This window comes from Denticeps clupeoides, chromosome 20 (assembly GCF_900700375.1).
Source record: "Denticeps clupeoides chromosome 20, fDenClu1.1, whole genome shotgun sequence".
NCBI lineage: Eukaryota > Metazoa > Chordata > Actinopteri > Clupeiformes > Denticipitidae > Denticeps > Denticeps clupeoides.
In genome coordinates this window covers 10425766-10444872 of record NC_041726.1, presented here as the reverse complement: position 1 = coordinate 10444872, position 19107 = coordinate 10425766, and the positions used below count along the sequence as shown (strand labels likewise).

The 19107-nt window shown below is 47.0% G+C and overlaps 1 protein-coding gene across 5 annotated transcripts in view; it reads left to right on the top strand.

Moving 5' to 3' along the window:
* LOC114769924 (RNA-binding motif, single-stranded-interacting protein 3-like) overlaps positions 1-19107 on the top strand; it is a 103056-nt gene that overhangs the window by 80015 nt on the left and 3934 nt on the right. For all 5 annotated transcript variants that reach the window (XM_028963337.1, XM_028963339.1, XM_028963340.1 and 2 more), the window contains 6 exons: positions 376-455; positions 8847-8953; positions 9420-9463; positions 10175-10271; positions 11549-11599; positions 14790-14900. In XM_028963337.1, coding sequence (XP_028819170.1) covers positions 376-455; positions 8847-8953; positions 9420-9463; positions 10175-10271; positions 11549-11599; positions 14790-14900 — 490 coding nt within the window. The remainder of the gene's footprint in view (positions 1-375; positions 456-8846; positions 8954-9419; positions 9464-10174; positions 10272-11548; positions 11600-14789; positions 14901-19107) is intronic.

Sequence of the window (19107 nt, the reverse complement as noted above, 5' to 3'; positions counted from 1 at the left end):
AGACAGGTATTGGGGGAGTAAATAGAGCAGAGAAAGAGGGATGGATGAGTGAAGAACAGACACACACACAGTGAGAGAAGGCGCTGAGATGAAAGCCAATGAGGTGAGGACCTCAGGAATTAGACAGAAGAGACCCCCCGCAGTGAGAAGAAGCTGCGCTCTGATTGGTCACCTCACTGCCTCCGTTCCCTGCAGGTTTAACCTTCTTACCGAGAACTTTCTGCTTCTTCTCTCCTCCTCCTCACATCCTGCCAGTGAGCATGGAAGATACACCCTGCCCTGCCCTGTCCCGCCCCTTCCGGCCCCGACGAGATAAACCTACAGAAATGTATTCTCTGTGTGTGTGTAATGTGTGGGTCTGTGTGTATTTTCCAGAATGGAGTCTACAGAGAAATGTGAGGTGGTCATTCAGCATTTCAACGGGAAATACCTGAAAACACCACCTGGCATTCCTGGTTAGTCCACACACACACACACACACACACACACACTGCCATGCTAATTTTCTCCTTCCTTGCATGTATTCGGTATTTAGCAGGAGACAATGCTCTTTATCCCACAATGCTCTTTTTCTCAGCTGTTTCGCTGCTCGTTGTTATAATTCTGATGCTTATGATCAAGTTATGCCTTTTTACTGATGGGAGCGGAGGCTGTAAACATGGTTCTCTCATTAGAATGGTGATTTATAGGCATGTTCAGTAGGTGTTTGGTCTGCAGCTGTCCATTACAAATTGAAGAAAAATGAAGTAAACCTCCATCCTTTACCCGGTGGGCTCTCTGTCGATGGCGGGATGTGAAACGTTCTCCTGACAGTGAGGGCGGCGGCCGGATTGATCGATGGCCCCTCCGCGTTTTGGTATTCCGGAGGAGAAGATGCAGAATGATAAAAAAGAGAATCAGCGTGGGCAGGGGATGGTCAGCGGGGAGATGGTCCACCGTTTGAGCGAGGCTGGATGAAGATGACACTCTTATTTTGCTGAGATTGTGTTCCCACCCACACACAAGGAGACAGATTTCTGAAGCGCCTGTCAAAAATAAAAAAGACAGACGGCAGAGCGAAGGAAAGAAAGAGGCTGTCAGCCTTCGACATGTGGGGGTTCCTGAATGGGGATAGAAATGGACTGAATTTATTTACATGATTAAACACCTTCACAGACACACAAGTTTTATCTGAGACTAATTATTTCTTGAAGGTCTCAGATCCAGAGCTGTTAGCAGGATTAACCTCAAAAAGCCAAACAAAGTTAAACAAAGCTGTTTTTCGATGTTAAAAAATTAAAATTCACTTTGCTGGACAGAGAAATGGTCCAATCACAATTTTATCAAAATAATTCTAAAAATCCGTAATAGGTTTGGTCCTTGTACAACATTTTGAATGAACAATAAGTCAGACTTTCTGGTTCTCGTTTGGTCCCGCCCATAATATTACAAAGAGGATGGCCAAAACATCATTGGGTTCTCGTTCCACATCATTCCTGTCCACTGTTTCTCATCACATTCATGGCCATGACCCTGATTATCTCATACAGTTCTTGTGTTCTTCGTGTTCTGACTTTAGATGGTCAGATCTTTAGCCTGGTTCCCATCTCTGGAATGGCTTCACTTTATCTGAGCTAAAGATTAATATTTTCGCCCTGTTTTCCCTTTGCATGCTTTGACGTCCCAGGTGTCAGATGTTTGAACTTTGAGGAAAGTCTGGAGACAGTGCTGTGTATGTAAAATTTATAACTGCAATGTAGATTTTAAGAAGGTCTGGTTAGGTTAATTTGTTCTTCTTTAGCTGCAACTTTGTTTGTTCCTTTGGGAAGTTTTGTTGCACAACTTAGTTTATGTGGTTCTCCAGAGATGAGATGTCACGGCCCACCTTATAGCAGTGCCACTTATACCAACACAACCTGTTGTGGTTCTTGTTGTACTACGGTGATGCTCTGATTCTAGCAGAACTGTTCCTTGGATGAAGTTCAACTCTTGTTCTGCTGTTGGGACATTAATCACCACAGAAAAGAAAAGAGAGTTAAGATGTGTGGGAAGATGCAGACTGTGGCGAGGTTCCCTGTCAAGTTCCGTCAGCATGACTGAGATCTGACGTTCTCATGACTGGATCGAAAAAGCAGAGGCCCAGAATGCATCTGAACTGTGTTAGGCTGAGCTGCGTCCTGCCAAATCCTGGATCTCCGGTTCTCTTCCTCTGATCCTGTGAGGTTCCAGTGACACAAGGAACTCAGAACTCACAGGTTCCTGGCATTCCCTCAGAACCTGCTCCCAACCAGATTATACATCTCAACTTTCCTAGCCAGGCAAGAGAATATGGTTCATGTGGCCTTAATGGTTCTAGAACCAAGGGATCACAAGCCCTCAGTGTCAGGGCTTCCTTTACTGTAAACCAGGCCCGGATTTTTATCAAGAATCCTGGCTTAGCTCCTCAAGGACAAGTTTGGGTTCTTCAGTCTCCCTGGAATAATCAGATTCGGTTAAATCGGCACATTCCCCCTCTCCATCCCGTTTCACAATAGGCCTGTTGCTGCTGGAGATTCCGTGCAGTCGCTGCCGATGTCTTCGGATGGATCAGTGTGTTCTGTTCTGTTCTGGCTCTACATTCCCAGTGTGTGTGTGTGTTTGTGTTTGTGTGAGAGGTATTCCTGCTATGTGCACTGAGTGGTGCAAATATCTAAGCCTTTCACTCCCTACACACACACCTCATTATAGTTCTTGATGTTTGGGGTGTGGAAGGTGTGTGTGTGTGTGTGTGTGTGTGTGTGTGCGTGCATGAGCGCACACGTGTGTGTGTAAACTCATCAGTCAGCAGTGCCTGTGCTGTCCGATGCTGCATTGTGAAATGAAGCCACCGTTGATGCTGCGCTGTAATTACTCTGCCCGCCAGGCGCGGTGTTGCAAGGGCGGACAGTTCCGGAATGTTTGTGGAATACCGCCGCACCACTCTCCATCACGTTCCGGCACATCGGAACATAAACGCCTCTATCAGCCTGCAGGGCTACAGTGTACCTACAGCGTAATTCAAAACACACACTCACACACACTCACACACTCACACACACACACGCACACATGCACACACACACACACTGTATCTAGCCGTGTGTTTTTCTAAAAATGCTGCTGTGTTCTTCACTCGTCTTGGACCCCGACTCCAACCTAATACATTTACAAAAAAGTAGCTCACAAAAGGACCCTGTCTGTGCATGTGTGTGTCTGCATATGTGTGTGTATGTGTGCGTGTCTGTGTGTAAGCATGCATGTGTGTGTATCACGGTTGCAGGTGCCGGCATGGAAATGAAGGACACAATTGCTCGACTTGCAGACTTAATGGGAGATTTATAACAAACATGGAAACAACGCACACATGGGAACACTGGACAGGACACATAACACATGCGATGACTAGACAAAGACAGGATACAAACAGGGCAGATATAAACAGATAACAGCAGGCGAACACACTCAGGAGCACAGACGTGGATCTGGAGCACCCCGCAATGTCAGTCCATGACAGTGTGAGTGTGTGTGTGTGTTGGTGCTGAGCCTCTGTGTATATGTGTGTGTCTGCTGGGTATTTTTGGACATTTCCTGACCTCCACCGGATGCCTCCTCTGCTCATCCACACTTCCTGTCACTTCCTGTTGGTGCTGCAGTTCACCTGTTTACCCCTGACTGGGGAATAACTGGAGTTGTTAATGGCACAAGGCATGTGAAGGACAATGAGGACACACACACACACAAACACACACACACACAAACTGTTAACATCATAACCCATCGTCCAATGCGGAACAGCATGATTTGATGGTTTATTCGGTAAAAGATGGCGAGGGACATGGAATCGATTGCAGGGACTGTAAACGTTCCGGCTGCAGTTCTGATGTCCGGAGGACAAATGGGATTCTCCTCGGCTTCTCCAGACGTCTTATTTGCGGATCTGTGTGAACTGTGAGGCGCTCATTTCCTCTGGAGCAATCAGAGGGGAGATTATGCAGTCAGGGGGTTATTGATTCCACACACACACACACACACACACACACACACACTCACTCACTGCCTGCTGCCGTTGATAATTGTTTCAGTTTTTTAATATCTCTGCTGACTCCAGCACTTCTTCTACAGTTGGTGAGGAAAGTGCAACCCTGGGGTCGTCTTAATGACCTGAGCGTCGTTATTCACCTGCGTGTGAGGAATTCACAACGCCTTCATTAAAATGTTGTTTTAAAATTGCCATCAGAAAAACTAACCCGACACACGCCGAGTTAGAATCCTGCTGCGCCGGCAGAACATAACGCTTTCTGGAGCCCGAAAGAAGATTCTTTCAGGGCCTGGAACTGCAGATGATGCATTACAACGCCGTTCAGGAGTCGAGATCGTCCTGTAAACTCATCCAGCCTTTATTACTCTAACGCTACGATGGATTTATTTAGGATTTAAATACGTCATTTAAATATGAAAAGTTAAAACTGTAAAAACACTCACTGTGAGTGACTGGTTTATATGCAGTGATGTATGTAGTGTCATGGATAATAGGATCAGAATACGGTATTATGTTAATTATTTTATCGTATGCATCTGTCACGGTGGCTGGACACGGCGAGGAAGGAGGACGCATACGCACGACGTCACGAAACGGGCGTTTAATACATAATTGACAAGACAAGGGAACATCACCAGACAACGACCCGACCGCAAACAGACACAAACAGGATAGTTTTACACAATTACAAAATTAAACAGGTGAACACTGCACATTATGAACATTGTGAACTCTGGACCGTCGTTATTTACCTGCTTACATGAACAAGGAATATAATTCAGAGGCATAATGGCATAAATCTGTTACATATGAACACTATGATAGTTTCCATGTAAACCCCAGATTGATGTGGATTAAAACCCTGATGCGGTATGATGCAGTGGGTTTCTGGGTTAGTTTGTTGACGAGCTCGGGACGGGATGGAAGCATGGCGCCTGATTGGATGATTGCGGTCGGACCCCCGTGTGCAGGAACTCATTAGCGGTGTAATCAGTGAGGAATCCCCCCCTTGCCACTCAGCGCCTCGGACTCCATTTTGGCTGGAACTTTCAGGACAAGTCGGGCGTGGCCACGCCACCTCACTTCCTCTGTGGGTTCTAGGGTTTACAACGAAGCCTTTCATGCCGTTACACCATCTGTCTCATCAAACACCTCCCTCCCCAGCGCTGGAGCAGCCTGACACCATGACAGCAGTGTGCTGCAATGATAATTGCTTTTGGACGGTAGACGAAGGATCCGCTTTTGTCCCCAGAATAATCCCGCCTGGAAGGAGTTAACTCATTAACCAGCCTCGTTTACGCCGGTTACCAGCAGCTGGACCCCAATTCTCCCAGGCCGTATAAGGCCGACGCCCCCCTCCGCAGTTTACTTTTCTCTCCATAACAGGCAGGACATTCAATAAAGTTGTTAGTGCTGCTTCAGCAGGGCGGGGCTACGTGATATGTTCGTCTCCCCTCTACATCTGGGGTCAACAGGGAGAAGTGGGTCTTCCTCGTCCATCTTCTCTGAGAAGGATAGCGTCCCACCAGGCATCGCCTGCACAGCGCCTACAGTAAAATATACACAAGCATCTCTCAGCACCAGCGTCCTGGAAGTCTGAGAACGGCAGGATGTGGGACGTTACCACAGATTATTGTTCTAACAGACGAACCGGTGAGTGGAAACACAGACCTGGGAGTTCACTGGACGTGGATGAGAGAAAAAACAGAGGAGAACCTGGTTCCTGGTGGTCATTCCAATCAGACTAGAACAACCAGGAGGCAGTAGGATCAGAGGTCATGTCACCTCTCGTTGGTTACAGTAATGAGCGCTGACCCCCCCCCATGTCCAGCTGCCAGTTTGCGATCGATCGGTGATCAGTTACGATTCCATATCGACTGGTTTCTTGCTGTTCTGGCTGCAGTCGGACCGATCGCTCATTAATCAGTGCCGCTATGGTGACCTTATTGATCGGCCATTTATTCCATTAGTCGTGTCTTTACCCTCCGGCATGGCTGGAGCCAGAACCACAAGCTAATGCTGGATGGGTGTGGATCCAGCTCTGTTCCCGGCCACATAGGACCCTTCAGAGGGTGGCAGTAGCCTAGTAGGTTAGACACTCGCCTATGAATCAGAAGACTCAGGTTCAAACCCCACTTACTACCATTGTGTCCTTGAGTAAGGCACTAAACCTTGAGTGTCTCCAGGGGGGCTGTCCCTGTAAGGGTGTCTGGTAAATGCCGTAAAGACTCGGCTGAGTCTAATCGGGTCCTGCTGTGCATTGTGGGATTGGTCCCTAAACCAGGGGGAAACTTTGTCTTGTGTTCTAACAGATTTTCAGAAAGTAAAACCATCAGACCAGACAAGAAACAATCGTTTCCATTCTCATCTTTAGTGTTGTTTAAAGCGTTTACCTGTCAGACAGACATGAAGGGGTTACATTAGGAACGTTTGTACCAGATCGATGAAGCTCCCCGCTGCCGTTCTCTTGGGATGATGGAGTCGGACTGACGGCTGTGTTTGAGTCGGAGTGGAGAGGAGGAGGAGTGTGTGGAGCTGCATTAGTCTTGTTAAGTGTGTGATGGTCGCATCGATCAGAGCTGCCACGCTCGGAGGGGGTCTTTCCTGTAATCCATAACCGCGCCTCGGCCCGGGACATGAGGCGAATGGAACCGCGGCCGGAAGAAAACGCCAATCAATGAGCAGGAGTAGTGCTGGAGAACAGTGATGGATCAGCTTGACATCGCTCATCACTGTATGGACAAGGACACGCTCAGCCATGTCTTTCTTCTCAGTATAAACTGAGCCGCTCCTCCTCCTCATCACCTCTCACCACAATATGATGTTATAAGGTTACAAAAGAAAAAAATCCATTTGAATGTAAATCAACATATATTGAATAATAACAGTAATAAAGAGAATGTCTTACAGAGTTGGAGAAGGTTCTGGAACATCTGCTGGCTTCAGGGTGGTGACGTTGGCACCACGTTACTCTGTGACGTCATCTTCATCAATGACACACACCCATGCCTTAGTCTCAGTTAGATGTCTAGGACCGCCCGGGTATTTACTGGTCCCCGTGGTAACGGCTGCGTAAAGAACGATTAGGATTCCTCCTGAGCCTTGTTAGTGCCTGGATCCAACCCCTTGCCACTCCTGTGAAATGGCCATCATTAGGAGTCTTATAGCTGCGGTGTGTCTGTGTGTGTGTGTGTGTGTGTGTGTTGGGAGGGGGTTTATTGTTTTTATTCGAGAGCACGTCGTGAAATAAAGAAGAGTTCTTCAGTTCCTAAATACGGGTTCTGGGGCGTCAGAAACAGCAGTAGGAGGAGCCTGTAACCAGGCAACCCACCAATAAAACTTTATTATGGAAAGACAACAGCAAGTAAACGAGAACCTCATCGGTACATGTAGGTGCAGAACTGATGCAGGACTTGATGCTCAACAGCAGAACAGTGGAACCGGGTCTAGAACCCAGAGAGCACCCCTGCTGGGTCAGATGATTGACAGCTGATGTGCTTCTGAGGACCATAACGGCTCTGAGGAACCATGTTCCATCGTCAGCGCTGTTCTGAGATCAGAGTAGCGCTGTGGTCGCTGTTCTCCGGGGTTCCGGCTCACAGGGTGATTCTGGGAGTGGAGATGAAAGCTCCGGCAAGAGATGAAAGGTCGTGTCCTCTGGATCCCGTATCGCCGTGGCAGTCTGCCGCAGGATTGGTGGGGGGGTTCTAATGCGGACGCGATGACAGCGAATCAGACGGAGAACACAGGTGCAGGAGAAGCTGATGGATGGCGAGTTTGTGTTTTTTCCACGTCGTTCCAGTCTGAACTAGAACTTCTCCAGCTGCCAACGCAGATCGGGTGGTCATGTTGAGTCTGCAGGTTCTTCTATCTCTTTCTCTGATATTCCATTCTTTTTTTCATGGGTGTTCAAGTTTAGTTCTTACCCACAAAATCATAAAGAGTTTGGAACAAATGTGCAGCTCTGTTTTGTAACAGACATGGTGGAAGACTATACAGCAGAACCAAGAGAACGATGTCTCTTCATCTGAGTCCTTGAAGAACGCTGCAGAACTGCACTCCCTAATATTCTCTGCATATTCCCTTCTTATTCCACATTGCTATGTTTGTAACCCATTTTATACACAGAGAACCAGCAGGGATCAGTGTTGGGTCCATGTTAAGGTCTAGAACTGCAGAAGAATCTGCATGGAAACATCATGCTCAGTGTCTAATTGAGGTGTATAATGCTCCTTAGCTCTTTTCTTTGGTCTCATGCATCTGGAACCTGTTCATTCCCCAGTCTGACTTTATTTGGTTTATTAGCGGCGTGTTTCCATGGTCTGTGCGTTGATAATACCCGGCGCGGTTCTGCTGAGAAGGCGTGAGGATGAAATGCTGTAGAAGGCACGCCGGCAGCGAGGAGAAAGGTGGGATTGTTAGGGCAGGAGGAGGGGAGCGGTGGTGAGAAATGAAATCTGGCTGAAAGACGCCCCGACATTAGCGTTGCTAAGCTATTTACGAGCGCGATTATCCTGATTATTATTTCAACAACGCGCTGCTCTGCACTTTCAACGGCTGCCAGCGGCACGAGGAGACGGCGGCTTCACCGCCAGAGCTGCCAGCGAGGGGGGAGCAAGAATGGGCTTCAACTTCAAACGGTTCCTCCTCCAGTTCTAGCCAGAGGTCAGGCTGTTCCTGGGCCCGACTTCATCCCGTGTTCCATTCATTTCTTATTTGTTCTCATCCATTTCTCTCTGTCTGGAAAAGACCTGGATCTCAGCTCCGTGGACCTGGAAGGAAGGTTGACGTTTTCTTGCTTCTCCTGCAGCTCCAACGGAACCCCTGCTCTGTAAGTTCGCTGATGGAGGTCAGAAGAAGAGACAGACTCAGGGCAAGTTCCCTCAGAATGGCCGGCCATGGCACAGAGATGGAGAGGTGAGCTGCGACACACACACACACACACACACTTTAAAATCCTTTCATTCCTTCCCATAGAACAACATTGTGTCTAGCCATGGGCTCCACCCCTTTCATTTTGTCCCAGCCCCTTTTCCATAATAACCTTGTCCAATTCCACGTTCAGCCCACCAATATAACCCCGCCTACCTCACACAACACATCTACCTGTAGCTGCTGCACTGGGGGCATTTAAGATAAATCAGTGAAGAAGAGAGGCAGGCAGAGCGGTGGGGGTTAAGCCGGTGGGACGGTGGGTACGAGAGAAGTCGGGGGCGGAGAGAAGTAAGTGATGCAAAGTAACGTCCTCAGCAACGCAGGACCTCAGCTCACCACCACCTCCTGACCTTTAAATTTCCTGTGTGTGTGTGTATGTGTGTGTGTGTGTGTGTGTGTGTGTGTGTGTTTGTGTGTGTGTATCTTATGCCTTTCTGTCATTTTACAGACTGGAATGGCGATAACGTACGACCCGGCTGCCATGCAGAATGGGTAAGAACCTTTTTTTTGACTGTTCAAAATTATCATTGAAAATGTTTATTTATGATTTATAATGATTTAAGAGATTAGGCTGTTAATATTATTACTTATGAAGAGACACATTATCAGCAGATTTATTTGTATCCTTCTTGAAGGTGGGTGGATGAAGATTTTATTCTCTTGTTCTCGCCGGAGAACAGGAGATGAAATAGAATCGCTTGTAAAGTACATCGCAAAGTAAAGTTCCGCCCTCAGAATACGACCCGGCCCTCGGCCTCCTTTAAATGCATTGAGTTTTCCTGCATGCTGCGTCCATGTGGACCCGACACTCAGCCCCGGAACACGGATCGGCCCATTTTCACCAAATAGAGCGGAAATGTGATCCGATAAAACCTGACTGTTCCACCACGGCGCCCATAAGACGCTCCATGAAACTTTTATGTTCTCCCAGAACACAATATCACTGGTGTGAGATGAAATATTTTCAAGCCGGATGCTTTGTCTGAGAGGATTGTGTGTGTGTGTCTGTGTGTGTATGTGTAGATCTCTCTTTAGATCTTACTCAGTATTTATCAGGGAGAAGAATATAGATCTGTTATTTTCTGGAAGTCTTTGTGATGATTAAAGACACACATAACATATTATTTCATGCACTGCATTCTACATGTTTTATTCCTCTACTTTCATCCTTTTTCCTCTTGTTCCCTGCTGTTTCAAACCCAGGTTCTACTCGTCACCGTACAGCATCTCCACCAACCGAATGATCGCCCAGACGTCCATCACCCCGTTCATCGCTGCTTCCCCCATCTCCACCTACCAGGTGTAGGATCCACAAATTTTGCGTTAACATCAGGGATTATATTATTATTATTATTATCTCACAACTTCTAGTTTTCTTCATAATAATAAACTTGTGAAATGATTCTTGTGAATTGATAATCGATTAAACTGGTTATCGATTATTTTATTGTGGTTCCGTGGACTGACTTTTGGTCTTTATTACTACGAGAGCACCAGCCCTGTTTAGAATGTCACAGTGTAAAGTAGGTGTGGTCTGCAGGGTTCTCCACAGGTGTTGAGATCAATGTTCCCTGTGCTGAGATCCCTGCCGGGCTGTTTGGTGGAACTTCGTCATCAGGGGGTTCTGGTTAAAAATCGTTTAAAGGCCACTTTATTAGAGACACTCGCTCAACATCTGATGTCATGTACAGTTGTGCTGCCTGGAGTATAGAAGATGTGATGTGCTGAAGTTCTCATCTTCTTTTGAGGATGTTTCCAAAATGTTTGCCCCGTTTAAAGTGTAAAGATCATCAATCAGTGAGGTGAGCAGAAGAAGACAAGGAAGCGAGGTGTAGGGTCTCCATCACTTGCTGAAAGTTGACTCAGGTCCAACATGCCACTGGCTAATCCCAGTTCTGAAAGGTTCCTCAATTAATTTTTCAGAAACAATGGGGCCCAGCTTCTGAAGAATATTAATCTGGGGTGGTTTGCTAATATCACACTTCAGCGAGGGAGACGCTGGTTGTTCATCTTCCCTCTTCAGAACAAAGTTGCTGCAAGGAGGAGAAAAATGGGAGCTAATGAAGCAGAAAGAAATATGGGATCAGATCTCGACGCCTCGGGAAATATAGATTATGTTTTTATGCAGGTTAGAGGCCATTAACTTTAAGAACCCCAGGCTCCACCTTCCAGATCTGCTTCCTGATGCTGATTTCAAGTTGAGTTATTGTTTACCCAGTCAGCAGGGTGGTCCACCTATCTGAACAGAACAGTCACACGATTCATAAGAACATTCCTTCTCCATTTGAGAACGTGATGGTTTGTGGTTCCAGTGCCTTTTGTTGAAACAGGGAAGTTCTATAGTGGAATCCTGAATTCAGCTCTCCTGGTTGCTCAGATCAGTTGCTGCTAATTGTCCTGCATCCTACTGTCAGTTAGAAATGTTCTAACCAAGTGTTGGTTCGAGGAGAACATCTTCAATCTCACTCACAGACACATAAGAACGTTTGTTTGGCTGTTCAGTTTTGGGAGTCGTGTACCATGGAGGACTGTTGAAATTATGGGAAAGTCTGAAATCTCACGTTCTGTCTCCTGCAGGTCCAGAGTACTTCATGGATGCCCCATCAGCAGTATGTTATGCAACCAACAGTAAGTGTCTGCAGGACGTTCCTCAAGGTTCTCAAGCATCTTCTGCTGCAGAGTTGGTGCAGTAGGGTGAAGAGAGGTGTGTGTGTGTTTGTGTGTGTTACAGTTCATTACACAAATCTGTTCTTCTGACGTTTCAAGGACGTCTTTGATGACATAACTGCTGAGCAGTGGACAGAACACGCAACATCAACCACAGAAATTGAAATTTAACCACATAATATAACAAATTTAATTTACTTGAGAGTGGCATTGGGGTTACCATAGTGATCATATCATGCATACAGAACAGAGGTTAACGAATAATGGTTCTGCGGTGGGTTTACCCTGCTGCAGTGTTTTTACTAGTGATGGAAGCGCACTGGAAAAGTAGATGCTGCTTTTTGGAAAAAGCTCTTGAGGGTTTTTTCATGGCACAAATGTACACAACCACACACACTTTTAGCCATACCAGACATATTGTGTAATGAGCAGCAGCCTGGAGTGGAGTGGTGTTGTAATGGAGAGAGAAAGGGTGTGTGTGTGGGTTGCTGGCTGGACTCTTCGGTCCCCCTCATGCACCACGAGTTTCTAGCATTTCTGTTTTATCTCCTCCATCTCATGGTCCCGTTATCTCATCACCTGTTATCTCCACACTCCTCACCGCTCCTCAAGCTGGATGATCTCCTCGGTGCTCAGCTGTCTTGTGTTGTAAGGAGTGTACAGGGGTGGTGAAGAGATTCCACCTGCTCAGCTGAGTACCACGGAGATGTGTGATGGACTAGCAACACAAACAAAGAAACGTGTGTTTCATTTTAAAGATCTGAGTTCACTTTAGTGAGTAAGATGCAGTCTGCAGATGTACTATCGACCCGACACTGGAGAGACTGCAGATAAAAAACACACACACACTCACACCCCGACTGAGAGCATTACCACCATCTCCACAGCTCCATTACTCCCACGCTGGCACCACAGCCAACATGTAATCTGTGCCCAGCGGGGCGCTGCCAGCCCACACCCTTTTACACACCGGGAGACATGCTCAGACCTGACCTGGGTGTGTGTGTGTGGTCTTTAGGCTCCTCCCAAGTTCTCAATTCATCTGAAAGTTCATGATGATGGATGATGTTGAGATGTGTGGAGATCAGTTGACTGAAAGTTCATGTCATCTTCATACTCATCAACCAGTCAGATTCTCTCCTGTTCTGAGGATGGGGGTGCGGTCTCGGTCTGTTCAGACGGTGGGTGGTGCCACCTGAAACGGGTGGAGTTTGGAGGAGGAGGAGGAGCTGCTATGACTGGAAACATGAAGAGTGGCAGCAGGGTGAAGATCTTTCTGATATGTAGAGAAGCTCCGTCACGCTCGACCACGGGACATGTTTATTCTGATAGATTCAATCTGATGGCTGCTGCAATGCACCATGGGATTTCTCGCTCCTATAACCATTGAGCTTGATTGTAAGGAACCGAAAACTCTCATTATCCTTTCTATCACATGGACCAGCAACATTCCAAAGTTCCCCGGCGTCAGCTCAGCTCCATCCTGCAGATATTGGCTGGAGGAGGACTGACAAGAAAAGCGACATACAGTGCAGCATCTCAATCCCGCTGAGCTGGAGAGCCGCACTGCAGCCAGACATATAGAACCTGTGAGCAGCAAAACGAGTCGAAATGTTCCCGGAATAACGATGTTCTGTCAGCCATTCTCAGCTAATGTGGACATTCTAAAAATAATTCAAGCTTCATTTGGTCCTTCAAGGATGTTTCAGCTCCCACTTCTCTCCAGTGCATCTCCTACATGCATCTACGTCTAGACTGAGAAGAAAAGAACAAGTTATCAGTAGATTCATGTCCATAAGTGATGAGGTTTCAAGCAGTTTCAGGCAGAAGCAAAAAGCACCATCCCAGTGTGGCTGTCAGGGTGCGTGGAGGCAGTTTCTGCAGCTGCTGGTCACAACGTCAGGCCGTGTGTAGGACTTCACGTTCAGGAGATGAACACCAGTAGGATGTTGGACGGAGACGTGTCCCCTCTCTCCCACCGCTTCTCCTCCATCTGTTCCTCTCTCTCGCTCACCTGTCAGCTCTCAGGTTCTTATGAGGCCGCGGTGATGATGCCACGTCTGCCAGCACCAGCTTGGCATCGACGCCGGCGGCACTCAGACAATCACTTAGTCGTCTGTGCCAGGCGGTGCAGACATCAGAACAGAGGGCTGTACACACACACACACACACACACACGCGCGCGCACACACTCACTGCCAACTGCAGTACCAGGGGTGGAATCCGTGCAGCCGGAGTTCCAGACGTCTTCTTCTCATACCAGAACAGAGGAGCTGGTTGTCGCCGTTCTAGTGGAGATCTTCTCCAGGTTCATGTTGATTATCCCTCGTCGTTTTCTGTTCCTGGTCGCTGTAGAACAGGTAGAACGTGGCGAGGACATTATCGGCGGAGCCGCTGAAAGTGTTGAAAACGGCAGGCAGGAGTGGCGTGGAGGCGTTTGTTCTATAAATGAGCGCGTTCGCAGCGTTCTTCTTGACAGGTCCTCTGTGTCTGTCTGACGCATCTGCAGGGGTCCAGATCTCCGCCGATTGTTCACAGTGGAGGAGGAGGAGGTGCGTTTTGCCGGCGGCGCTGTCTGTCTGCCTCGTCAGTCTCCGGGCTCCTGTCTCTCCTCTGTTCCCCTCAGTCAGACTCAACATCTGTTCCTTTATCCGCGGATCTCTGATCTTCTGCTCTCACCTCCTTACTCGCTCAGCAGCATTCACCATATTTACCATTATTTTCATCTCCAGAAAGAACGATCCAACTGGCCTGCGTGCGGAACCGAGTGCTGAGCTCTACAGACGGTCTTCCCATAGAACCTAGGTTATTATCTCCAGTGTGGCATGAATATATACAACGATGCCAGTGTTACCAAGACACGTGTTACAGAGTTTTACACACACATACACACAAATCAGCTTTGTCCAACATGTCTGTTCTGCTCCGTTCCCTCCTTCCTGTTCCGTACGGATTTGAGTGTTTCCGTTTCTGTCTGTTTTGGGGAATAAAACACACCGACGGACACACTCACACCATCAAATGTGACCCTTGAGAGAAACACAGTGAGATGATTGTGGGTCTAAATGGTGGTGTAGTAGAAGTCCTGGTTAGTTAGATAGTTGTCATTCCTCAGCGTCATTCCTGATGAGTTCCTCTCTGGGTTCTGCAGGGTGCCGTGATCACACCAGCCGTGGACCACGGCCTCTCCATGCAGCCCACCAGCATGATGGGGCCGCTCACCCAGCAGATGAACCACATGTCTCTGGGCAGCGCGGGGAGTGTGAGTAGCTGTCCTCCAACCCTATATCACACTAGCACCATCACCACGGCAAATTTATTTCATTCTGAGATGTTGAGGATGGCAGAGATGAACCGGCACATCTTCTCCTGGTGAAATCCACTGGTGATGAAGCGCTGGTGAAGGCTGGTGCTGCCTCATCATCTGATAAGCGGCGCAGGTTACGGGTTCTACACAGATGTGTGAAGAGATAGTCCGGCGCCTGCGGTGGGAGCCCATGATCTTTCACACGGAACGTGCGAGTATCGCCGCTGGTTGCTGCCTGATAAGCAGTAGAGAACTTCTGTAGAGCCGCCCTGAGGATCGGAACATCTGTTACTGACGCGGCAATAAACAAGGCTGAGATTTGTGCTTCCTGCTTTTAGAAGAAAATCCCAGTTTAAACAAGTGTGTGTTTTAGTGCTGCATCATGAACATCATGACCATCTATTTATTAGATTTCATGTGTGTGTTGGTGGGCTCCTGGCCTGGAGGGGAACGCGTCTGGCCCCTGACTCGTCAGGAGGAATGTTCCTGAAGGTCCTAATCTCTCCCAGCTGCACCAACACGCTGGATTAGCTGCTGTAATCTGTCTTGATGTGCCTGTGTTCTTTCATGACCGGGACCAGCGCCGCGGTAACACACTACATGTGAGCAGCGCTGACACATGAAAGGAGAGCCCGGCGCTTTAATATCGTCTCGGACGTCCAGGATCAGCTGCGTCAAAGATTTTCTCCCCCTTCGCCATATTCTTAATCTTATTTCAGTGGATTTCTACATTTTGCTCAGTTTATACAGTTTGAAGTATTTTGTGGCGCGAGCAAGTTGATTCCATCATTTAAAACCATTCTGCCACATACAAGAAAAGTCTTTTAACTCACTAATGCTGAGAAAGGCTCATAACACATGCAGGGGACTTTCATTACGGAAGGGAAGGGGCTGCAAAAATCACTTAACACCCACTGATTCATCTACTGACGACCAGATGAGTCCCACTGGAGTGTGTCCACCATGTGTGAGGTGACACAGAAATTTATCTAAATTCAAATATATTTTTGAATATTCCAATAGCAGATACGGGATCCATTCACATCTACAACCTTTACCAGTGTAAAAAAGACCGTGTGGTGGGGTGAGAGAACTGAGTGTAGAAAAACTCTTTCTCCCTCCACACAAAAGCAATGTATTCAACCACTCCAATTTGATGTTACCGGGCAGAAAGAGGCATGGCACAATAGAGGTTAAAAGTGAACAGTTTCTAATTTATTAACACCGGTAAATAATTATTGTAGTTACATATGAATATTGAATGTAAAAAGGTACCAAGGTTACAGAGAAAACAAAAATGAGAAGAAAGAGTAAAAGGGGAGAGAGAGAGAGAGAGAGAGAGAGAGAGAGAGAAAGAGGCAGAGCCATGAGAAATAATGAGATGATAGAGCAGGCTCGAAACCCAGAAGATCCGGTTTCAATGGAAAGACAGCTGGGAAAGAAAAGAAAAGAAAAAGAGTCCCCTTCCCCACATGTGAGCAGACCTTTATACCCCTGACCTACAGGAAGTTGTCACTGGCCTAGAGGAAGTTGTCATTGGCCTCCAGGAAGTTGTCCCAGACCAATCAGAACCTGTTGTTTCTGATGTCACGCCCCCCCGGTGCCTCCCATCTGGGGAAGACAAAGAGAGTGGCCGGTCCTGACGACCGACACTTCACACGTTGCCGTCCGACAAAAGGCATGAAAAACAGAGGTGTTGAATCTTCATGCACAACAATTGGCACAGGAATGTCACATTTCTTCTTGTAGACAGCTGCTATGCAAGACAAAAGCATGGTCCTGCGACGCCCAATCTTACACCAGACGCCCTTACAGTAACAGCATTATCAGATATAAAAGTAACAGCATTATCAGCTGTAACAGTTTCAGTAGAGCGCTTAACAATCACAGCTGCAGGGTCAGTCCCCCTGAAGACACTCAGGTTTAAGTGTCTCGCTCAGGGACACAATGGTAGTAAGTGGGGTTTGAACCTGGGTCTTCTGGTTCATAGGTGAGTGTGTTAACCACTAGTGCCACAACCATCACCCATCATGTATGCAGCTGCAATATTTGATGCTTTTACATTCTTTATTGAATGTACACATGATGCATGTCTGAGTATTTACTAAAATCACTCTTTCATTAATCTATATGACTTTATATTATTTTTATTCCATATTTTGTTGGCTAATGGTGATGATTTAGCAGCACCTGTCAGCTCGATGCAGTTTCCATAAACTTACAGCTTTAGTGACCTCAGGTGGATCTCGGCAAAGGCCTGACTTCATGTGAAATCCATCTGGTCAAAAGAGCACAAGCCTTTGACATGACCGAGTACAAACCCATGTCCCAGAATGCCGCGGGCACCGTAGAGCTGTCAGCGGCGGCAGGATGTTTCTCTCTGAAAGAACGCCATGTTCTCACATGTCCAACGGACGTTTCCAGGAACTGGAACTGTAAAATCTGGGTTAAGAGATGGCCGCCTCAGAAAGCCAAGCGCTTCTCCTCTATTTTTTTTTCCTTCCTGGACGTTCCATCAGACGCTTTATTATAGTGCCATGCGTCTCGCTTCGTCCTTCTATCGCTTTCTTTCTTCTTCTGTCACTCTTTCTCCCCTGCCAGAGGTCATTGGTACGTTCCTTGCCAACGACTGCCAATTTCTGGGATCGGATGCAATAAAGCATCTCTCTTTCTCTGCGCCATGTCCCGCTTCTTTGTTTCCTGAGTTCAGCTGGCACTGCAGTAGAGGAACTTCTCTCTCCAGGTGCGTTCTGCTGTCCCTGGTCCAACCGTCTCACCTCAGGCATCGGCGCTGAAACCGAACAAAATCCCTGACAGAAGGGATATGGCGGCGGCGGCGGTTGCGGACTGGCTCAGCGCCGTCTTGGCAAGTGTTGCGTGCGCCTTGCTCCGGTGAGAGGGATTAACGCCTACATCTTAGCCTTCCCAAGAGCAGCCGAGGCACAAGCAGGAGAAGCTGACGCCTCCCCGCCTGGAAATTATTGGGTGTCTAACGGTGATGATGACAGGATAACAACTCGGACTGTTTCAGGTCTGACCTGGTCTACAGGATCGTATGGATCAGTTCTGCTGCTGATCACCAGGACATCAACATTTTTTCTGAGATGACGTTCTACACACATCTTGGCATCGAAGGGGGACTCCATTAGGGAATCCTTCACTCACGTTCTCCCTCTAAGGTCTCACGCTGAGGCTTCAGCTCAGTGGGTCTGGACCATCTGCTGCTGCTGCTGCCGAGGTCCTGCGTGTCTGAAGAAGGAGCTACACCCCACTGAGCAAGGCCCACATCAAATCCTCCCATGTGCCTCCCTCATCAACCTGTCAATCAGTACAGACCCCTGACCTCAGCAGAGGAACAACCAGCATCCTAAAATGAGAGAGGTCTAACATTGTACAAGGACAAAACAGGACAAAACGAAAGATTCTACATCATTTCATTTATTTGAAAAAAGATGCATCTTGGACTGATTAAGCTGTTCAGTCAACAAAAAAGACTGAGTTTTGGTAATTTGTCCAGTGGCCAAATTGACTTTCTGAATAGTAAAAACAGCAAAATGGGATAGTTAACAATAGAAGTCAGAAACAGGCCTGCCTCAGGATTATTTGTATTATTTGTATTTTTATTCTGTATTATTTTCTGCTCACAACCACAAACAAAAAGAGCTATTTAATTTTGCTTGAACAATACTTAAAAATTTCTTCGCACCCTTTCTGTACCTGTGCAATTTTCACATTGTCAGCTGTTAAACAATAGCTAGCCTAATAGCGTACGCCTTTGGCATCAAATGAATAAGCTTGAATTAATACAGAAAACACAGAATACAGAATTAATACAAAACAGTTAAGCAGTTGAAGACAATCATTTTAAAATACTTTTTATAATCTACACATAGGTTAGGAAGCGGTTGAACATTTGAGTCTTTCTGCATTGTGCACTAATATACTGACATTTTGCAGTGATGCTTTCTGTGCTCAGTCACTTCACATTAGTAACTAATTCTTGTTTGGCATCAAGGCTGCATAGGTTTTAACAAGCAAAGTGATTATGAGATAAAAATGTCTTATGCGAAATAGTAATACAATTTGTATTGTATTACCGGGACAGTGGTGGCTTAGTGGTTAAGGAAGCGCAAGGTTGCCAGTTCGAATCCCGATCCGCCGA